This window comes from Schistocerca gregaria, chromosome X, assembly GCF_023897955.1.
Source record: "Schistocerca gregaria isolate iqSchGreg1 chromosome X, iqSchGreg1.2, whole genome shotgun sequence".
Lineage (NCBI taxonomy): Eukaryota > Metazoa > Arthropoda > Insecta > Orthoptera > Acrididae > Schistocerca > Schistocerca gregaria.
Genome location: NC_064931.1, coordinates 176,119,110 through 176,142,857, shown reverse-complemented (window position 1 = coordinate 176,142,857; position 23,748 = coordinate 176,119,110). Strand labels below are relative to the sequence as shown.

At 39.6% G+C, this 23,748-nt stretch overlaps 1 protein-coding gene across 22 annotated transcripts in view; it reads left to right on the top strand.

The window, feature by feature from the left end:
• Positions 1–23,748, top strand: part of LOC126298847 (nuclear factor 1 X-type) — a 1,745,828-nt gene that overhangs the window by 1,511,696 nt on the left and 210,384 nt on the right. For 15 of the 22 annotated variants that reach the window (XM_049990348.1, XM_049990344.1, XM_049990356.1 and 12 more), the window contains one exon: positions 8,875–8,934. The exons of the other annotated variants lie outside the window; for them this stretch is intronic. In XM_049990348.1, the coding sequence (XP_049846305.1) occupies positions 8,875–8,934 (60 nt within the window). The remainder of the gene's footprint in view (positions 1–8,874; positions 8,935–23,748) is intronic. 22 annotated transcript variants of the gene reach the window in all.

Here is a 23,748-nt window from a genome sequence, read left to right as displayed (position 1 = left end):
AAACCTTCCAACACCTGACTGAACGTATGCCTGCGAGAGTGGAAGCTGTCATCAAGGCTAAGGGTGGACCAACACCATACTGAATTCCAGCATTACCGATGGAGGGCACCCCGAACTTGTAAGTTATTTTCAGCCTGGTGTCCGGATATCTTCTATCACATAGTGTAAGTTTCTCATCACAGGAAGTAATAACAATTTCACGTCGTCACTTCCTAATAAGCATTTTAGTATCACTTGTTAATTACCTTGCAATTTTAGACAATTTTTTTTTCATTACGATTTTGTATGTATTCATTATTTCGTAACAAGTCATAGAAGTGAAGGAACACTCTAACAAAGCATAGCTGCAGAACAGCTTTCGTGTCCATCGGAGTTTGTACTTTCAGATGATAAATGTTGCTTTTAACGGCTTCGGCATAATTTTATAAGACCACTCAGTTGGTGACATTTTTACAATGAGGTTGTATCACATGTTCTAGGTCCGCCAACTGCTTGACATCTATAGGTGACGGATAGTCCATACTTAAATACAGAGCTACTCCATCTAACAGCCGAAGTATTGAAACTGCACTATGTAATCACCTGCTTTAGGTCTAGAATATATGAAAGCATGTCATTCTACCAATATTTGTGGTTACTTTTAATTACGATCAAGTGTGACTAGCGTAAACTGCTCTATGAAATTTTCAGAGACTAAGTATTCGGATCAGATTGACATATACCATGTCAAACATTACAGCTGAGATGGTAACAACTACGTAGATAATTGTTCGAGTTCAGTCAGCAGTGTTCCTTTGTAGGCTTTAACTTATAGTTAACTGCGAGAACATTTCAAATAGTACACCATCGGCTCTAGCTTACGACGGAGGATACAGTCAAAATTATAATGAAGTTAATTGCATACACTGACGACCTACCGGAATCTACTTGAAGTTGAACTTGGTGAATTGAGAAATTTTGCTTTTATGTGGGGCGAGAGGAAGGGAGACCCACTAAAGCCAACAAAAAATTCTGATGACTTAAGCACTCTTTCTGAAAACTCTGGGGGCGGGCCGCGGTGGTCTAGCGGTTAGAGGAAAAAAAACAAAAAACAAAAAAAAACAGAAATGCCGTGATCCCGTGGTTAGCGTGAGCAGCTGCAGAATGAGAGGTCCTTGGTTCAAGTCTTCCCTCGAATGAAAAATTTAATAGCCGGCACGGTAGCTCAGCGTGTTCGGTCAGAGGGTTAGCTGCCCTCTGCAATAAAAAAACTGAGTTATTAGATCAACAATGAACTTAAAAGGGTGTCTTACGACGTCCGCCCCGATCAGATTTAACGAACAAAATGAGATTTTTAACAAAAAAAAAAAAGCGGTTAAGGCGCTCAGTCCGGAACCGTGCGACTGCTACAGTCGCAGGTTCGAATCCTGCCTCGGGCATGGATGTGTGTGATGTCCTTAGGTTAGTTAGGTTTAAGTAGTTATAAATTCTAGGGGACTGATGACCACAGCAGTTAAGTGCCATAGTGCTCAGAGCCATTTGAACCTTTTTTTTTTTTAAATACTCTGGTGACTTCAACACTTGAAACAATAATGATCCTCTTCCAAGCGATACTGAATAGCTGAATTTAAATTTGGAAATTTGCGGTGCTGAGTTCATCGGTCCCTAAGCTTACGGACTACTTAATCTAACTTAATTTAGGCTAAGGACAACACACACCCCCACGCGCGAGTGAAGATTCGAACCTCCGACGGGGGCAGCCGCGCGAACCGTGACAAGGAGTGACTACCTCGCGCGGCTCTCAAATTAACATTTTTTATTTATTTTATATGTAAATTCTGCTTCCATGCTTTGTTTCGTTTGGAGTTGGATTCATAGCTTGCTCCGCTAATAATTTCCTACAAAAAGGCAGCTGGAGACTGGCTCGCATTATTTGGATTGGAATTGAGAAATTAGACAAAGTCTGCTTGACTGACCTTGCTTCAACAGCAATACATAGCAGATGGAATGTGGGCAATATTTTGTTCGCTGCATCAACAAGCAGTGTCAGCTTTAATTACATACAAATCTCGGCGTTTGGGATACAGATGATACCTCTGATGACCATCTATAGGGCTAACTTATAATATTCCGTATACTTTCCAAAACACTAATACAATTTAGGATATCGCATGTTATAAATAAAAACAATGTGTCACAGAAGGAGGGAACGGTGGTACATAAAGCGTTCGTGTAAGCAGCAGAACTGCAGAATAAGTCAATCATTTTATTTTTACGAAGAAACCTACTAGGAAATTTCGTCATTATGAACGTTTCAGTAGGGGCAACATTACCGAAGAAAGTAAACAGACGAATGTCATTAAAATCCTAGGTCTTAGAAACCAACACCACCTTCCTTGGATCTAATTGATAAATGGGTGATTGTACTGAATGACTTGTGTACCGCTCATAGTTGAATAAAAAAATTTAAAGAACATGAATTCACAATGACAACACAATTACAAATAAGCTCTTTAAATAAAGAAAATAATGCTGGAATTGGGTTGTTTCTTTGGAAAGACTGAAATGAAAGAAGCCACAACCCTCATTCAGCCATGTACAGATTATTGGTTATTCTGCATGAATTAATAACGAACTTATTGCCCTGTTTGGCGAGGTGGATGCATGAATACTAATGTACAACTTATTGTTGCGGAACTGAGTTATGAGATGAAAGTAAAATGGATTACCTGACCAACGCTTTATCAAAAAAGGTCTGCAGTACAAGTCTCAGTTTGCACCTGTTTACATATGTTTCAAATGTCGACAGCAGACTCAGTTGAAGATGGCAGTACGAAAGACAACGTTCATCTGCCACACGCGTATCGTCGATCAGTGCACATAGATAACAATTAGCATTCCGTCCCTGGTAGTTTCGACAATTTTGTGTTACACCCGTTGAAAGTTATAATTTTCTACAATTCTCCTCTGTGAATGTATGGTCCTTGCCTCGGTAGACGAGCTCGCTAACACACGTTAGTTTAATGGTGCCCGATCTGCAGACGGCCGATTGTAGAAGACATGTTCATTTGACCGGCAGGGAGAAAAACGTGGCGCTGTGCCTGTTCTGATTACGAAACTGAGCCTCAGATTTCTATTCTAATTTTCAAACCTCACCGCAGTTTTTCATGAAGTGAAGGCATATGAGGTTGTTGATGGCAATGCGATAGCCGGATGGAACAGTTAACTTCGGCGTCTCCTCAGTGCTGTTTGAATGGAGCAGGCTACGTATCGGCACCCTGATTGCAAACTCTACTATTTATTTACTTCTATAGTCACACGTACCAAAACAAACGACACACTAGAACGTACAAGCATCCACTACAGCCACCTGCGAGGCACAGATTCACACGTGAAGCACTATAATGAGAAAAGAAGAGAAACTCCACGAACACCAATGAAACTGGGGCATGACTATTGCCTTTAAATTATTGACTGGCTAAAAATGTGTGGTACCTTTTGCTTGACAATTTCTCAACAGGTCATGTTGCCTCATTAAACTCAGAGTTCTTACAAAAGGCTTCTACAATTAATGGAACTGTTTCCTTTGGCTACATGATTGGATATGTCCTTTCAGCCCAACGTAGACCACAGACATCATAAAGAGACAGACGAATCAAACTTACCAAATCCTCAAAGCTTGTTCTGTTGCAGGCATCGTATATATTAGTCACCATTCTCTCCAGTTCGTATTCGGGCAGACTTATTTATGAAGGGATAAACTCTACAGAGCAAACGTAAACAAAAGTGACTAATTGCTCGCTCGAACGTTAAGTATTGCTACTTCAGAAAAGGACACACAACCACGCGTAGCATTGCAAAGTAATTTAAAAAATTCATTGGGGTTTATGGTAAGACATGTGACATTTTGCAGTTGAAGTTTTGCGGACTCTTTTTGAATCAATAAATGCATCTAAAAATCAATTTGTGTATCTAACCATTTCTCAAAAAAAATTTATGAGTGTCATTTGTACAGCTGTTGCTCTGTACTTACCGACAAGAGGAAACAGGTTTAGTGAACTTACTCGAGGAAAATTTTCCGTACAAACACATAATAAAATGTCTATTGTTCGTCTTCGAGCGTCCTGTACAGCTTCATTATCTGTTATAAGCGCCAGTTGCCATATTATGGCAACCGTGAAGATAGACATCGCTTCAGTAAATGTAATCGCGGTGTGTTTTCCAAATATTTTTGAAAATAATTACAGACGGCGAGATAGGGAGCTACATAGTGGATCCATAACTCTGCTTCTCTCGTGCCGTGCACGGGCTGCAGAGGTTGGCGAGAGGAACGCGAGAATATAAAGGCCAGTTGTAGCTGAGACCAGGCGCGTGTCATTCTGAAGGATATCTGGTTGGGAGACTCGTTCTAAACGAAATGCGCATACATTACGTCTGTTAACTGATGCATAAATATTGTGTGCGTTTATTATTCGTTCTTAAAACTTTTATTAATGTTACTTTATTAATTTGATTGTAAATTACTAACAATGTTGGGCGGACAACGAATTATCAAAGGGGGATCGGAGTGCAATATACAGCCACACTAAAGCTGATCGCTGTTCGCGGGTATTATTTCACAAAATAATCTGCGCCGTTGTTTGACGTTTAATGCTTCGGGAACCGTACAAGTGTAATTAGGTGGTGCAGATAAGACAACTCTTTCTATGGCACAGGAGCACAGTAAATCAGTCAGAGAAATTGACGTACGTTCCACATGGAAAGGAATGACTAACACTTTTGTTGTTAAATAATGTGACTACAGGTTGCCACCCGAAAAGAACAAACTACATTGCCCTCACATCTTCAAAATGTAGTTTGTACTGTCTTGAGAGTACCTATACTGTGGCTCATATATGTAGACTTCGCACAGATTACACGTCTGATGAAGGAAGGAGTATGTTGAAATTGTTTCTGCAGCAACGTTTTTCTTCCTTACACCTTTCCCTACACAGGTTTCGACACCTTTCTGCCATCACCAACGGGATCTTAGTTTTTCTGATGTCTGAAAAATCAAACATTATTATGTGCTTGAAAAACATAACTGTCGTTTTTAAATTTGTTTTCAAATTTTCATACATGAAACACTGTCATTATGGAATGTAAACTCAGAAAACACGTATAGGTGAATGTGTAATTTCCTATTATTGGAAAAACCATTGGCTTTCCCTCCAGCGATTAATTCTGCAAACATCGATGTTAGAGAACAACACAACTCAAAGGGGGATCATAGCTCATGGAGGCAGAGTTGAAGGCGCTCATTTAATTGCAAGTTAAGGATACTGCTCAGGCACTTTTATTTTGTACTGGAAATTCAGTTCTATTGCGAAGATAGGGTACTGCTTCAGTCTGACTGCAAAGAAACTGGGCTAAATGAGCTGCTCTGGCAATAGCCTAAAGCTATTGAGGGAAACCATGAAATTTCTAAATCGGGATGGCGCTTTACCACTTTAATGTGACTCAGGCCGAGGTGACTAATCACTGTTGGCACATGCACTTTGGCCTAAAAGAGAAAAGATTGATAATGTATTTTTGTCGACCTACCATTGTGACAAGTGTTTGCAGGAATAGCTTTATTTTGTGATACTTGACAGACTGATACAGCGAGATCCATGCCTACTACACACCGTAGGCTTCTGTGATTTCTTCGTTTGTGTCGCAAATCGTTTCACGCAGATGGTTTCTTAAAATACCATGGACGGTTCATCCCTCTCGTCACTATCACTCGTACAGTCCTTTTAGAGCACAGACATCGTTCTGTATAAAGTGACGCCATTGTTAATACGATGAAGTCTAACTTTTCTTAAAATTACTTGATTCAAAAGTCCTTCCATTCCTTTCTCCTTCCTATTACGACCTGGTGCATTTAAGGAAACTGAGCAGTGCATCGTCTGAAGCATCCTGACCAATGTTATGTACTGATCTCATTTCTTATTGAAACTATTACAATACGAACAACTGGCAATGACAGTTGATTTCATCTTAGAAAACTAAACGTAAAACATATCTTGATGGGGCAGTGATAAACCATTATATTCCCGAAGACTGAGATTTAAATCCTTGTGCGACCGTACGATTTACCTTTCCCGTGGTATCCCTAAATTACTTCATGTAAACCAATTCTTTCCATACCATATTTTTTCAGAAACTTACCTCAGGCAGTTTAGAATGTTATTTCTATTGTGACTTCAAAAATTGTGAAGTAATGGTAAGTAATTCTTAATTAGTTTCAAAATCGTATAGTGAAAACACTGCCCTTAATAATGTGTAGAGGATAAGAACACGCAGAGAAATTCAGATTAGAGCAGAATACAGAATGACGAAATTTTCCTGATACATCCAAATGGACCGTTCGTCCTACAGAATGTCACCCATACTCAAGAGTATAAATCGAGGAAAGCGTATACTATAGCAATGTTACGCTTCAAGACTATTCGCGTTGCGTTAAATGTTCAAGGAATCCAGTTTATTTGAGCATTCGGATGGCGTTTAGAACTTCTCGTCCTTTCCCTCAGCAGTTTCAGTCATGTTGTGTCATTATGGCTCTTTCAGATTTTTTTTTTAAATTCTGACTTTTAGCAGCCTCTAAAATTGTTAATAACTGGCTTAGGGTTTTTAACTGATTTTTTACAACTAACCTATAACAAAATTGAGTCTCCATAGTTACATGACATTTAACCATTTTGGACAGCTCGGTGATTCGGACGACAATGACAGATTGCAATCTTGGACAAATTTCGACAGCCCACTAACCAAATGAACAGAACTTCCCGTTAGCGTTTCTATTACGATCACTCTCCATTAAGTAACTGTTCAAAGATTCGAGCTCTGCCGCTGACTTTAATTTTTTGGTTCTTTAGCTGTCTGAGGTCCTTTCTTATCCACCTGCAGTGGATACTCGCAGTGCCTGAGAGACTGCTAACGTCTAGAGAGGTCTAGAAAAGCACGGGAGTAATTCAAGGCAAGCAACATAACTCCACTAATCCCCAGTCAAGAGAGGTGATGCAACTGATAAGGCACAGGAATAACATGCAGAAGGAAGGTGGTTCAAGCTCCGCTACGATTATCACGATGTAGTTTAGCGAATGCTATATGCTTCTTTAATGACGAGATGATAATGGACTTTCAAAAATATTTTATGTAAAACAAACATCAGTTCTCAGTTTTCAGGTTAAAGAGATGCTAGATTAATTCTTCATGAATCCCTTACTGTAATATCTGGACAAGGACGATGAAGTCGTTAGAGACGGAAGTATCTGAACAGAGGCTTAATGATAAGTACTCAAAGTACAGAAGCAACTTTATTATTAATACTTTGCATTAAGAGCTACATTAATAACAAGAAAAACATCTAAAAAATAACATAATTAATCTGTAGAAACAATTACTATTTCTTTGAAATCAGTACTATGACTTTATTTTCAGTAAAATACCACCGAACTTTGGATTACTCAAAAGGCAGGTTGATACAAGTTGTTGCCATATTCTTCTCTAAAAACAAATCTTGCGTCTTTGTAAATCAGCCGAATGCCCGTTTCAGATTTTCTTTACAAATTCATTTAGCTTCCGCCATTCTTAAAAAAACTTTATTTCAGTGGTTTTAAAAACTCCTCATGTCCAGTAAATTCTTTGCTTATTCTGTCCCTCTAGTATTTAGTCCAATGCCTTCACTTATTCTGTCCCTTCAGTATTTGGTCCAATGCCTCGTCTTCGCCATGTGGAAAGGCAATTTAGATTTCACAACAGTCCAATACTGAAACACAAAAAATAAAAACATAATCAATGAAGGAAAATGTGTACTAAATGTAGGAATATTTCAGAAGTCTTCTGTCAAAAACCGAGCGCTGAAAGAAGAAAGCCAGATGAGGATGAAAAAATGATTGTTCACTGTAAATAGTTTCAAACGGATGTGATTAGTAACAATGCCTGAAATATGTATTTTTACATTTACTGTCTGTAATTTGGCTTAGAAACAGAGCAAGCTGTTTCTGCATAACGGAGACCCACTCGGCTATTTCTTGGTTAGAGAATTTAATAATCAGATTCAAACTGAGATATTCTAAGACTGGCACGTACTACTAGATTTCAGTAGTTACTATAATTTTAAAATTATTATTCGGGTGTCAGATTCATGTCGTTCCATGATTTTCAAGATTTACGACATCTCTTTGCCATGAGCGCTTTGAGCCAAGTTGTTGATAAGATCGTTGCGCTAGTTTTGATTCTAGCTTGCCACATGCGCCTGGCTCTGTGAGAATGACTCGTACCGCAGTAATGCTAGTGCTGAATATAAAAATATATCATTTTAAAATACGACACCCTCAGCCACACCTTTCGCAAAATTTATACCTGGTCATGTTAACTGTGCCACAAGCTTATTTCGTTATTAATTACAGAGTGACGCTACAGATTATACCTGCATGCACTGTTGTAGTACCCTATGAAATGTTGCATGTAAGTACATTAATAAGTACGATTACAACAGAACGAAATCATACAAGAAAAGATATTCCTTCAGTCATGATGTTCTTTTAATCACAGTTAATTTTACAAGGCAAAAAGAATTTATCAGATGGACTAAAACGTTTTATATGTTCATGCACTTGAAATCGTAAAACAAAAACTGGAAATGAGATATTAAACCCTTGTTGCTAACATAAGGAAAATAAAAAATAAAAAACACACTATTTTGGCTCTGGCTATAAAATTCGACAGCTATTAGTAATGTACATTGATCACGTTCAGAATACCCCGAATCACCAAGTAAACTTGATTGTAAATAAGTCCTTTCCTCATAGGTACATTCCCATAAAGAAAGAGTTCCTCATTTCCTTACATGTATGTCTTGTCTTTCAGAAATCTTGAGTGGCTTATGCGATAACAATAATGACAAAGATGACGACAGAGGAATGAAAGGTAAGTTTCTAACTGTAGGTTTCTATTTTTATCGCATATTAAATCAAAAGAGCCGCTTTCAAATTTCTGCTAATAACATACTTACAAGTAATTTCCATGTAGTTACAGTGAAATGTATGTAGCAGTCATTTATAACAGTAACGATTTAGGTCACATTACTAAATTGACCATTATTTTATTTTAAAACTCCCTCATGGCAACTATAAGTACTAGAATTTTTCACTATAGTTTCCATTCGAAAGCAAGGACCATCGTATGCACATTCGTATTCTATAAGTAAATAGTGTTTACTTCAATTTTAAGAGCTATGTTGTATTGGCAGTAGCTATTCATGGTTCACCAAGGGACTGAAGAATGCGTCTTTGCAAACTTCATTAACACAGTTGATAAGTATTTGAACTTGCCGAGAAATTGTGTTGCAGTTACGAATAGTCGGTCTTAATGAAGAATTATCTACCAGCAAAAATCGAGGTACTTGATTTGCTCCAACCGGCAAACCAAAAAGTCACTTCATTCCCTGCATCGCAGTGTGCCAAAGAGTTAATTCAGCAAAAAAGCAAAATTTGTACTTTATTCCAAGAGCGGCAAGTATACAGACAACAGTTACAAATAAAATACGGATCGACTAAAAATACAGTAAACGTTTTACACTTACATAAGTTCTCAAAACTATATATTTTAGCCTTAATTGCTTTTCGTCAGTATAATAAATTATGTGCCTTTTCAAGAAAACAATGTTGACGTAGTGACATGCATAGCAACAGCTTTCATTGCTACAAACCGCCTATAATTCCTCGCCACAACAAATTATGCAGTACCTTTCATTCCGCAAGGCGGCTGAAAGAAAAGTCTCTGCAGCAAAAGCTGTAATAATATCACTCGTATTTAATTTGCTACACGAATATCTGCATGCGCTTGTGTATCTACAGTTAACTGCAATTGTTACTGTCTCATCTGTGCTCAGAAGTAACACTAGAAAAGACCAACTGTGATACTATAGTCCAGTTATCTGTTCAGACACGTGACGAGTCACATTGGTAAGGAACTGGAAAAAACAGGAAAATTAGACTAACAGTAGTGAGCTGTTGTTACAACCGGGAGAGAAACGCAGTCCGTCCCCTCCATGTTAAATTTATTGTTTCCTTCTGCGGAATTAAAGTCACCTCACCGCTAAGTTGTAAAGACCCCGTTCTATGACGCAAAAATAATTAGAAATGTATGTAAACAACTACATACGTGTGCCCTCCTCACGTCATTTTTAGAAAGATACAAATTCATAGTATTCAGAAATATAGAAGACGATAAGCCTGAAATTTCTCAGTAAAGAGCGCAGTATGAACTTACGTTTGTAAAAAATGCGACACGAAGATGGATGTGTATGACTGTTCAAATGTTCAAATGCATGTGAATTCCTAAGGGACTAAACTCCTGAGGGTATCGGTCCCTAGACTTACACACTACTTAAACTAACTTAAACTAGCTTATGCTAAGAACAACACACACACAACATCCGGCAGGAATGTATGACTATCGAACTTTATTCCACGAATTAGTGTACACGAACATAATGACTTGGAATTTAGGAGAGCTCTGATATGTTCCTGTGGTATCTCCCTCCATTTGGTTTAATGGGAGGCCACAAAACATCAGTATATGGAGTTGCTAGAAGGATAGGCGCTATTTCTGGCCGAGAAGTGTCACCATTTGAGTTCAAATTGTCAATGGAAAGCTCAGGGTGTATCCCATTGGCGGCCTCATCCAAGACGCTTGGCGTCGGGACTCCACATCGCTCAACAAGTTAAGCTGACAGACTGTGATTACTTTAACAGTGTCTAGCATGATCGGTGTAGGACAGATTAAATACTACAGCTTACAACTCAGCACAGTCTGACTCGTTTTTAGTTTCCGGGTAATGGGAAGCACAACCATGGCGTAGATGTGACCAGTGCGAGTCGCAGCAGACAGCCAACCTGACATTGCGGACAGATCCATACGCTCCAGAGTCGTAGCAACGTTGTGGACGATGCTGCACAAGCCGTCACGGACGCATAGACAAGACAGAGAACATCACGTGGCTGTGGACACATTGTGTGCTCTGGTACCTGCTCATCACAGAGTACGATCCTCGCCTGTCCACCGATTCTACACACACACCACTGTTGTACCAGCACGCCCTCTGCCAGCTTAACCGTTACAGTATAACCAATCATATTTTCGAGGACCGAATATTTTATCCCGTTTTAATTCCCCTACACATTGCATCGCTCCCTCCGACATCTATGAGACATGCCATCACTTGATATAAGTTTCCAGTATGCTTTTTTAGCTCCTCACTTACTAAAGTTGATATAACACTAAACTCTCGATAAGAAAAGGGAGGAGCATACGTGTGGCTCATCTTTCTGCAATGTTGTTTTTATTGCTGGTACACTAGCTTACGCATCCTCCGATTCTCAATTCATTCGGACCACTGTTATCAAGTGTTGGAGTTTTCACGACCGTTAGTATGTAACATGCGACACATTTGCTCTGTAAAGAGAACTGGCTGGAAAAAAATAAGCTTAGCAAAGCATGAAAAAGTTTCATATAATGAATGTCGCTTAAAAAGCCTTTGCACTATTTCCATAATTTCGTGGCTATTTGCCAATCGTTTCTAATGGGATGTCTATTCCATACTTGTTTCTCACACGGCACTCATTGTTTTGCAACTTAGTCGGTGTTAAAAGTAGTTCATTTTAGTTAAACTACACTACTGGCCATTAAAATTGCTACACCAAGAAACAATGCAGATGATAAACGGGTATTCATTGGACACATACATCATACTGGAATTGACATGTGATTACATTTTCAGGTAATTAAGGTGCATAGATCCTGAGAAATAAGTACCCAGAACAACCACCTCTGGCCGTAAAACGGCTTTGATACGCCTGGGCATTGAGTCAAACAAAGCTTGGATAGCGTGTACAGGTATAGCCAGCTGCCCATGCAGCTTCAACACGATACCATAGTTCATCAAGAGTAGTGACTGGCGTATTGTGACGAGCCAGTTGCTCGGCCACCATTGACCAGACGTTTTCAATTGGTGAGAGATCTGGAGAATGTGCTGGCCAGGGCAGCAGTTGAACATTTTCTGTATCCAGAAAGGCCCGTACAGGACCTGCAACATGCGATCGTGCATTATCCTGCTGAAATGTACGGTTTCGCAGGGACCTAATGTAGGGTAGAGCCACGAGTCGTAATGCATCTGAAATGTAACGTCCACTGTTCAAAGTACTGTCATTGTGAACTAGAGGTGACCGAAACATGCAACCAATGGCACCCCATACCATCACGACAGGTGATACGCCAGTATGGCGATGACGAATACACGCTTCCAATGTGCGTTCATCGCGATGTCGCCAAACACGGATGCGACCATCATGATGCTGTAAACAGAACCTAGATTCATCTGAAAAAATGACGTTTTGCTATTCGTGCATCAAGGTTCGTCGTTGAGTGCAGCATCGCAGGCGCTCCTGTCTGTGATGCAACGTCAAGGGTAACCGCATCCATGGTCTCCGAGCTGATAGTCCATGCTGCTGCAAACGTCGTCGAACTGTTCGTGCAGATGGTTGTTGTCTTGCCAACGTCCCCATCTGTTGACTCGGGGATCGAGACGTGGCTGCAAGATCCGTTACAGCCATGCGGATAAGATGCCTGTCATCTCGAGTGCTAGTCATACGAGGTCATTGGGATCCAGCACGCTGTTCCGTATTACCCTCCTGAACCCACCGATTCTATATTCTGCTAACAGTTATTGGATCTCGACCAACGCGAGCAGCAATGTCGCGATACGATAAACCGCAATCGCGATAGGCTACGATCCGACCTTTATCAAAGTCGGAAACGTGATGGTACTCATTTCTCCTCCTTACACGAGGCATCACAACAACGTTTCACCAGGCAACGCTGGTCAACTACTGTTTGTGTATGAGAAATCGGTTGGAAACTTTCCTCATGTCAGCACGTTGTAGGTATCGCCACCGGCGCCAACCTTGTGTGAATGCTCTGAAAAGCTAATCATTTGCATATCACAGCATCTTCTTCCTGTCGGTTAAATTTCGCGTCTGTAGCACGTCTTCTTCGTGGTGGAGCAATTTTAGTGGCCAGAAGTGTAATTTGATCATTTATGCTATTTTTCAATGCCTGGTAATTAAATAAAGGTATATGGGAGGAGAGTTACTCTGAAGGTACAGTGGAGTAGGATGAGACCTTTCGTCAGCTTCCTTTTTTAATCCTTAGATTATAGAGGGTTAAAGATGAATAATTTGTATTCTTAAGGACATTTCGTAACTGCTGTACGTCTAAGAGTGTCTTCTTGTCATTGTGAACTGTAATGTAAACTATAGATCTGATAGAATTAAATTTTCCTTGAGACATACGAGTTTCAACTTTATCTACGATAATGACAGAAGCTGAAGAAACCAATTAAAATTTGTGTTACGGCCAGGACTTGAATCCGAGACACCTGCTTACTAGGCAGATGTTCTCTCCCTAACACAAACTTCCATTCACGCCTTAAGAAGGGAAGAAAATAGTCTGAAGGCGTGAACTGAAGTCTTTGTTAGGGAGGAACATCTGCCTAGAAAGCAGAAGACCCAGGTTTAAGTCCCGGCCGTAGCACAAATTTTAATCCATTTCTTCAGCTTCTATTATTATCGCACCAGAAAACGCTAGCTCGTCTCTGCCATTCACTTAGCATACTCATCACTGGAAGACATTCGTAAAAATTTCAGGTGTTAAAAATAATACTTTCCAGATTTCTTCATCGGTGGGACGTTGTACGTTAAATGCAGACCGTGCTTGCGATATTTAGAAAGCGTAACGTGGGGAACTTGTGATAACAGGGATGCGGAGAAGCCAGAATGGTGGTGCTAATTTATTATGGGCCGTGAGCGTTTGTCATGCAATTGCAGCAACGAGTTTTGACAGCTGGCGCTGGAAGACGCCTCTCACTCGCATAAATCCCAATTTCCTGTCAAAGCCGGGGCGTGCACAGGGGCCTCGTCACTGCAGCCCACAAATAATGGCACTGTTGTCGCCGCTCGTTTCCCCCGCATACTAAATACTGACAAACTTTCCTAACGCGTTACTCACGCCATTCAAAGATAAAGTGCTCAGCATTACAGTCAACAATTGTTCCGCCGGAATTTCTCCTATAATAATTTGTTACAACTTTCGTTCGCTGGAGCGAATTTTCTAGATACTCAGACCCAGCGTATTCCAATCGTCATAATAAGCTACAGGCGATATTAAAAGTGTGATTTTTGTGTTACTTGACACTATACGGGCTGAAAATTATTTAAACCGACAAACGCTGGGAACTGGGAACGGGACACCAACACAAATATTTTTTTGTAATGTCGTAATTACCTGTGAACATTTTTTAAGCCAGTAGAGAACGTAATCGCTCTCAGCACTCCTTCAATTGTGTATAACATGGAGAGAAATCCGACGAATGTAAGAAATGTTTCTCATGAGCAATCGCAGGGTGGAAATCATTAACGACTTCAGTGCCAAAAACATTTTCTTTTTTTTTTTTTAGTTAGACCCGAAAAACCGAGTTAAGTGCCGCTGCAAATAATCTGAAAGGCAGAATAAGCACTACCCTCATTTCCAACAGCGCATATAAGGCCCGAAGGATAGCATGAGCGATATGTGCCGGCCCATTTGTGAGGCTAAACTGGAATAACTGCCGCAAAGCTTTGTAATTGTTTGCAGCGAGTGTCAGAGATTTTGCTCCGATTGAAAAACGTAAGAGGCTGGAAGGAGGTCAGAGTGTCAATACCTAAGGAGCTTGCAAAACTTATGGAGAATGCTATACTTAACAGCCCATTTGTGGTTACTACGCTCCAGTCTGAAGACATTCTTGTTTTATTAACAATGAAAATAAATATTTACAAATGTAGTTGGAATCAAGTGAAAAAATTCCACGTGGTGTCGTCAAGACGAGAACATCGTTTAACAAGCTTGAAGACTGGAGCACCTACAAGGTTTTCAAGAAAGGGATTACCACTGACATAATAAATAACTTTGGTTTACCGTCGAAGCAGTGTAAAAACAACTTGTCTGCTGAAAAGAAAAAGAATCTGTAACAGATGCTGTCGTAATTGAAACTAGCTAATAGAACAATTTTCGAACAGTTAATCTATTAAAATTGCTTTGTGCTCTATAAAATTAAAAGAAGGATTAAAAATAATTTAATCACGGGATCGTATATCTGTAAAATGTATCGCTAAAACGTTTATTATTGAGAAAACCGATAAATGCTTGAGATTTCTTTCATTCGCACTTAACTCGTGTTTGCCGATACCTCTATGGCATGATGAACGTCCTGTGCTTTTCAGAATAAAATGTTTATTTTCTTTGAATAAATGAAGGGAACTCAAAAAATTTGCTATAATTGTGTGGCTCTTACTGTTGATAATAAACAAAAAATAGCGTTAAACTTTTCTCATTAAAATATTTGTATCAAAACAAAAAAACTGAATACCTCGCAGTCAGTCTTTTGGCACTTAGGACGTTATTGATTTCCACTCCACAATTCTTAATTCACTTCACTTATGGCGTGTGCACAGCCTGGAACCAGACGATTATCCACTCAGAGCACAGTTTTGGCAGTGGTACCTGGAACAGTGTCAAATGCATTCAGCGGTTCCGTCCTCTGTTCTGTTTACAGATGGAGCAACATTCGGGTGTGAAAGGGCTGTAACATCCACAATTCGTATGTTTTGGGTGACATTAATCCAAATTCCGCGTTTACTCGCGCTCGTCATTCCCGGTTCTATGTGAATGTGTGAGCGGACGTTGTTGATGACTGTTTAATTGGGCCATATCTCCTACCCAGGCTATTAAATCACAGGCATTATTACAATTTCCTTACCAGAGCATTGGCAGAATTGCAGGATGACGTGCCACTCGCTACAAGACAGCGCTTGTGGTTCCAGCATAAGGGGCGCCGGCACCTTTCAGTCGTTCTGAGCACCGATTCTTGGACCCACAGTTTCCAGAGAAGAGGATTGGTCCTGTGCCATGGACTAATCGATTCCCTGATTTGGCCCTCTGGACTTTGTGTGACGAGACGTGTGCAACATTGTTTACAAAATCCTTGTCGAATCAAAAAATGGCTCTGAGCACTATGGGACTTAACATCTCTGGTCATCAGCACATTAGAAAATGTGTTTTCAGTGTTCTGTGCAACCTCCCAGAGTTTGTTGGTTTAATTAATTTTAATCCGCAGAAAACCCGCTCTACCGGTTTAAAAAATCGTCACAGGAAAATTACATTAGAGAAAAACATTTGTTTCTGTATTACGTACAGCCTCCCAGAGTTTATTGGTTTTAAATCATTTTCACCCTGTATAGAAAAGAAGCTGGTGGCTACAAGGCTCGTAAAATTATGTCACCCGTCATATAAAGGGGTTAGGAAATCACTTTTAATCCAGACAGACACCTTCTTTCATTGAAGAACAGAATTTCGTGCCTCAGTTATCTTACTCTGTCTCTATTGAAATAAGTAACACAATTTAAGGAACTTGGGCAAACGCGTGACCGAACGTTATCTGAGACAAGTCCAGCTTGGTACTCAGATAATATGTAAGAAATAATTGTCAGAGATTATGTTAAACATAGTAGTCTCTTTCTTTCAAATGCGGCGTCTTCCGAAAACGTGTAATTCGTAAAATCTAAAATGTTACTTAAAATCCGTCTTGATTGCAATTTTTTTTATTTATATGACCGGTTTCGGTTCATTCAGAACCATCTTCAGATCTGATATTTCAGTTACAGGAGTAACCCATCCAAATCCAGCAATTTTCACATGCTACGTCACATATGCATGCGCATGTGAAAATTGCTGGATTTGGACGGGTTACTCCTGTAACTGAAATATCAGATCTGAAGATGGTTCTGAATGAACCGAAACCGGTCATATGAATAAAAAAATTTGCAATCAAGACGGATTTTAAGTAACATAAAATCACTGATTGCTGTTATCCCATAAGACATTTTGTCTGTTTTTGCAATTTTTTTGTAAAATTTCAAAGTTAATCGCTTAACGTTTCGTCGACATAAAGGCGATTAGAGAGGTAAAACGGCCTCGACTTCGACAAGTATGGAGAAGAGAATCAGCCATAGTTTTTTTAAGAAACTACTCAGGCCTTTAGCTTTAGCGTTTTTCCTATAAACACTGATAAACAAAAATCAGAATACCCGAGTGGGTATTTGAATCACGCTCCTCCTGGCAGACTAGCTTTTGGATGGAACAGAATAAAATTTTGAACTTTCGTTTGTATTCAGGTCACTTAATGTAAGACTCATTGCGCATCTATGGCAAGAACGTTATGTTGTGTTGATTCGTGGTAATATTCCGGATGTTGACAGAAAAATCTAAATATAGTACTGATACTTCATTAATACTTTGGTGTAAAAGATGGACTTATTAGATAATTTCTTTCAGTTATTGTGTTAGATACACCGCGAATGATGTATACACATAAGAGACGCCTCTCTAACGTCTACTTAATGTTCATTCTTCGCCATAGTAAACCAGAATGATGTGGCCAGTGTTTTCGAGATACTTTTCAGAAAGTCGACGTCTGCCTCTTATAGTCAATTTTGGTACGTTTTGGCAGAATTTTGGTACGGCTTAATGCTGCGCAGCCATTAGGCGTGCTTCCCGTTCTCATCTCTCTTGTCCTCGTTTTAGCCACGTACTACAACACTTTTAAAATTACTCAGATTCTTTCAAAAATTATTTTAATCTGCTTAAATGCTTCCTTATCAACACGTGATATTTTTGTAGGTGTTTTTCCTTTTTCCTGCGGTTCCTGCGCCATCATTTGCCATCCCCTTTTGCATTGTTCGTCTCATTAAAGGGTCAGTTCCAACAATGACGTTATAATCTCAATACTCATTAGGATAAGTTCCTCTCTAGTATTTTTCAAATTTTTAACTCTCATCAAGAATCCATCTAATGGTTTCAGAACATCTAGCTGGAACGTAGCCCCTGACCTGGCCTAACTAAATTATTCTGACACGAAAGCATGACAACAAGTTAGGTAAGCATATGCGACAAAACACAATTTGATAAGCGGTTTATTACTTTTTCAAAACCTTTCTGATGTTTCTTCCCTCGTATGTGTTTACCAACATCTGATATGCATATTGCAATAAAAAAAGGGTAATGGATTAACGTCCGGTCGACAAGAACGACAACAGAGTTGCGATATGCAACATGTGTTGCTTGAAGGCTTCAAATCGTCATCAGGGACTAGCGTGATTCATGTTGTTGACGTCTGAGATCACGTTGACAAGCACTGAGTGATGAGATTCTGATAAAAAACGCTATGACTTTTACCCAGACGGCCGCGGTTCGAATCCCCCAAGTGATCACCCTGAGCCACGAATTCTTTTGGTCCGATACCCCACCGGTATCACTATAATTAGGATCGGGGCACTAAAATTGGGCACTGCTGTGGAATGCACACCCGTCACCGTATTCGTATGAAAATTTTTGCGGAATTTGTAGCAAATTTAACTCAGGTTTGGCCTGATATCAGCAACTACAAGTCCAAGATACACTCCTGCTTAATACTTATTAGAACTGACTTCAATAGTTTCCCCCAATTTGTCAAAGCAAATACCTGCCTCGCGATTTGCGATATGTCGCGAGTGTGTCTTTCCCTAACCATTCTCATTTGTTAACTTATTCTCCATGTATAACAAGCTCTTTTTGTAAGTGGCGACATACCCAGAAAGAAAAGTGGGCAAAGATGGAAGTATGTTGATATAGTACTCCACTTTTTATACTTGCACGAATATGTGTTTACTTCAAAGCTGCCTTTCAGATGTGTACGTGAAGAACTTAAATTATCTATCTGAGATTGACTATCATGCTTGCATAGTTTAAAACTTATCAATACTTTGTAACTGATAACAACTTCAAAAACTGACCATCGTACCTGCACAAATCACGCTGCACCACCCGCAAAGACACTAGATGTCTTAATTTCGCCAGTGCTGTTGGGGAAGTATTCTCTTCCTTTATTTGTCGCAAGAGACGTCAGGCATACTCGTGACATAGACAGTAGCCACGTCGATAAGACAAACTGCATCCGTCATTTCACAGACGACGCTGCACCATTTCATATTCTATGGCAGCGCGTGTCATCTATCTTACCAGTAGAGGGGGCCGTGATAGCAGGCGCTGCTGCCAGATTACATCTGGACCAGGGGAATGCAAGGACGTGTGCTGGCGGCCAGTGAGACCGGTTCTAGGACACGACCACACTCAACACCATTTACTACACTGCTCAGGCTGGCCTATTTTTTTTCTCCTCTTCCATTTGACACGCCTTGAAGTGACAAAAGCGACCGTGTTGTGCTTAATCAGACGACTTTATTGGTCCAAAACTCAACCCGCATGCTCTTGTTTTTCGGTCTTCTAGCGGCCATGGAATTCGTCGGTGACAATTATGTAGTACACGTACAACCACCTGGTGTCACTAATACAACAAAACTCCATAAAATATTTTCGAATTCGTGAATTTCCTATTGCGATGACAAAATCTGACCCAAAATCCACTGATTTGAATGGAGCTACGAGGTGCGTCTCCATGGATAATACAACATCAACTCTGATATCGAAAAGAACGGTCAGGTTATCCCTAGCCAATCTGGAATACTTAGAACCACTGAAAAGATACAGCGAAACAAAGTATACAAGGGTGCTTTCTCATAATTTCTCAACAAAGACAAATAGAGACCCTAGTAAAATAGCTGAGAAGATATTATCGGGATAGTTGAGAATACAAATCCAAAGTTATACAGCAAATGTCACTTGGCACTGAACTCGCATTTGAGATGAGCAGGGTAGTAAAAAGTTGCGACAATCTTAAATGGGGTTTTCAGTGGTTCCTCTAAATCACGTGATAGTGATACCCAGCTGGATCCTTAAAAACGCCCAAGGCCAATTTCCTTCCCAAAAATTATTCAGTCCGAGCGTGTTCCGTCTTTAATGACACAGAGATCAGTAGAACGCTCAACAACTATCTTCTTCATTCAGCACCTTGTCTTGTATGATTCACAACGTCACCATTAAGGTCAAGTTCTGATTTACATGACTACACCCTCCTTCCATCGCGCTGTTTCCTTCACGGTACGTAAACCATAGTCTAGTTCCCCTATTACAATAAAGAAATGAAACAACTTTTTTATAGGGTACCATGTTATACCATAAAATAATTGGTGCTTATGCACGGCTTATGTCCACAAACGATTTATAAATATGACAATTTCTTGTAAGGTAGAATTTCTGGCACGAAGAAATCGGTAAAACGTGCTGATGAAATAAATATTGTTGTCATCCGTGCTATGATAGAGGGAAGTGCTAACCGGAATTCATTTTATTAATCCAGATAATACAAATATAGTACAATTGTTAAAAGATTCTAAAATAAGAAACAGTCGCAGTAAAATATAACATTGAGTAATGTCTGTGTCAAACTAATTCTGTTATAATTTGTAATCATAAAAAGTACAATATGTATGCCTGTAAGAGGAGAAGTAAGCGCTCGTCTTACGACGGAGAATTTTTTTCTCTCCTGAACAGACTGCAATCTTGTTATCGATTGCTTTGATAGATATTAACTAATTTATGCTATAAAATAATGTATCACTTCCCTTTGCAGGTACAAATTATGTTCTTAAAGATCCGACATGCCGAATTGCCTTCTACACTCTTATAACAGACACTGCTCTTTTCATTTGCGAACTATACTCGTTCTGAAACATTCGAAGTAAGTTATTAAAATAAGACAATTTCTCAAATTATCTTCGCTTCGGATATACCTGATATTGCAACTGCAACTGCGTTTGCTATCATTCTGTGAGGGAATTTTAATTAATTTTGAACATATGAATGATTTAAGTTAGAAGACACTTCAGTTTCTGCCTCCGAGATAGTGAGATACACAGCATGCGGGCGAAACTATAAACCTGATACGGGACAGATATTCTATTACATTTGTAGTATCGTGTGGTTTTCAGTGCCGAATTTTTGATTCGAACGAATATGATGTCAGTATCTTTTCACAACATCCACAATTCCAAGATATTCTTTACGGTTTTGTAATGGCTGTGAATTTAGTCCCAGTGCGATTTAGGTAGCGGTAGAGGGAAATATTACACTAAAATGGTGTTTACCGATCGAAGTGGCGCAGTCGTAGGACACTGGACTCTCATTCTGGAGGACGACAGCTCTAATACTCGTCTCGCCTTCCAAATTTAGGTCTCCCTTGATTTTCCTAAACTGCTTCAGGTGAAAGCCGGGATGGTTCCTTTAAAAGGGAATGACTGATTTCTTTACCCAGTCACAGTGTGTGCTTCCTCTGTAATGACTTCAACGTGACGGGACATGAAACCAAATCTTCATTTATTCCTTAAGTGGTATTTTCAGTTTTCGTCAAATCAATTTGAATATTTGCTGTCACATATGTTTTGTAAAAATTCCTAGTAATAATAGGAACAGAACCATCATGATTGATAGCATATTCACAAATAAATTTTTACGTATAAAAAAAGACAGTACTGTGTAAACAGCTTCGCATAAACCTATGGAATTTTTTGTGGGAAATAACGCATTTTATGAATTTTAATATTTCGCTGCAAAGATGCAAATTGACATATGTACGGAAAATAAGGCATTATGGCATAAAAGGTCCTATATGCAAAATGAGCTACATCAAATCATGTTTAATATTGTTACCTTGACATTCTCCAGGAGTCGGTATGGTTAAGTTTCGTGACACGTCAGACAAAGGTGTGACATACGAGTATCCTTCACTTCTTTGTTGGTTGCCCTTACCATTTGGAGTTATAACTGTAGTGTGCGGAATTAGATGGAATTTATTTGTTTCTATCTCATAACAGATAGGTTGTTCGAAATAATAGAGAAACGATTTTTTGTCAGTATGCATAACTTTCTTCCTTGAGACTCTAACTTTGCCTTGATAGAAAGAAGAAATGGATTCGTGAAGGCAGTTGTATTGATTGACCAATTTAATATCTAAGACAGTCTAAGGCTGCTAAACCATTTAAAGTTAGTCACATGGATAACCGAATATTCTTCCTTATCCAGCTGCAGCTGACGACATGTAGTTAAAAAAAATCTCAACATATTCAAAGCTGTCAGCATCACTCCTGATTTACCACATTTTGGCAATTTAATGGTCAAATATTTCATCCGTGTGGTACAGTCTGCCCATAAGATGAGAGGTCTGAAGTATGTGAAACACCAGATTCGCACCAATGGAAGTTCGCTCCTTACTGAAGCCACTTCGAAACTTAAAACTAATAAAAAAGGACTTCACGGCCTTGATTCCTTGCTTCCGGAAGAAGAAACACCTCTTAGGCATATGGTACGTAAGTTCCACACAAACCTATGATATTTTTGTGGGAAATGGTACCTTTCAAAAGTTTTAATATTTCACATCCCCTCACAACTAATAATCCACCTCCCTAGCTGAGTGGTAAGTACGGCTGGCTACCGTTTTGAGGGCCTGAATTCAATTCACGGTATTGCCACGGTTTTTTCCATTGTGGGAGGACCAGAACGGGGTCTTCCCAGCGTCGCGATGGCAATTGAGGAGCTACTTAAAAGAGATGTAGCGGCATCAATGTCTGGAAAACAGACAACTACCGGAAGAGTGGCGTGCTAACCCCAGGCCACTCTATTACAGTTCCGAATGACACCGTGTGACACAGGATTACACGGCAACGTATCTCTGTTGCACAGTCATCTGTGTTTGAGCGTCCAGTTTCTAAACCGAGAAATGTATTATGAAATCGCCGATAAAGTGGCACCATAAATGTCGTAGAATACCCAGAATTTAGTTTTGGACAGTGTATTATGAAATCGCCGATAAAGTTGCACCATAAATATTGTAGTGTGCTTAGAATTTAGTTTTGGACAGTGCAGTGATAAGTATCCAACCATTTTTTGCCCAACGCTGTTGCAACACGACATTACTTTTAGGTTCACGCGTCATCAGAACTATGTTGACTGTTGTAATATACACTGCCACTCAATTATTTAACATAAATCAGTAAATAAAATAAAGTTGTGTTCGAGAGTTACGGCATTCATCAACAAGCGGGAGCTATTTTGCATTTGCCCACAAGCAACTCTGCTAATATAATTTCCCGCAACTGTAATGAAAAATGTATCTTTCTACTACTTACGAAATTCGAAAGAGTACTATATAAATGTAAATGTTATTCTCTCTGTAAAGTGTTAAGCGTGTTGTGCTAGGAGGCGCGGCGAGTCTGCGGAGAGACGGGACGTGTTACCGAAGACCTGGGTGTGGCGGGCAGACAACTTTCCACACGCAGACAGCCCTCACAAGTTTCCTGACAAACATATAAACCTTCCACTACAAATCAACTCAGGAAATATATCTGCGAAAGTGACACTATTAAGTAACAGACAGCCATACATATTTCTACATTAAGTCCCTACTGTGTACCTACCAGTGGCTACCTCTTTCCCGTTATACTTTAGACACTGCGCAAATACACTACGTCGCCAAACGCCGTCGAACACTCGACTCGGTGCGTTCTGTATGACGTCATGGTAAGTATTCGAGATTATGTATGTACAAGCTTAATCTGCGGGGATAATAAACAAGAGAATTTCTGGAACTGGATTAGTGCGATCGGAACATTATTCCAGAGATCCTAAAACACACATTCCACAAATTAATATGTATAGAGC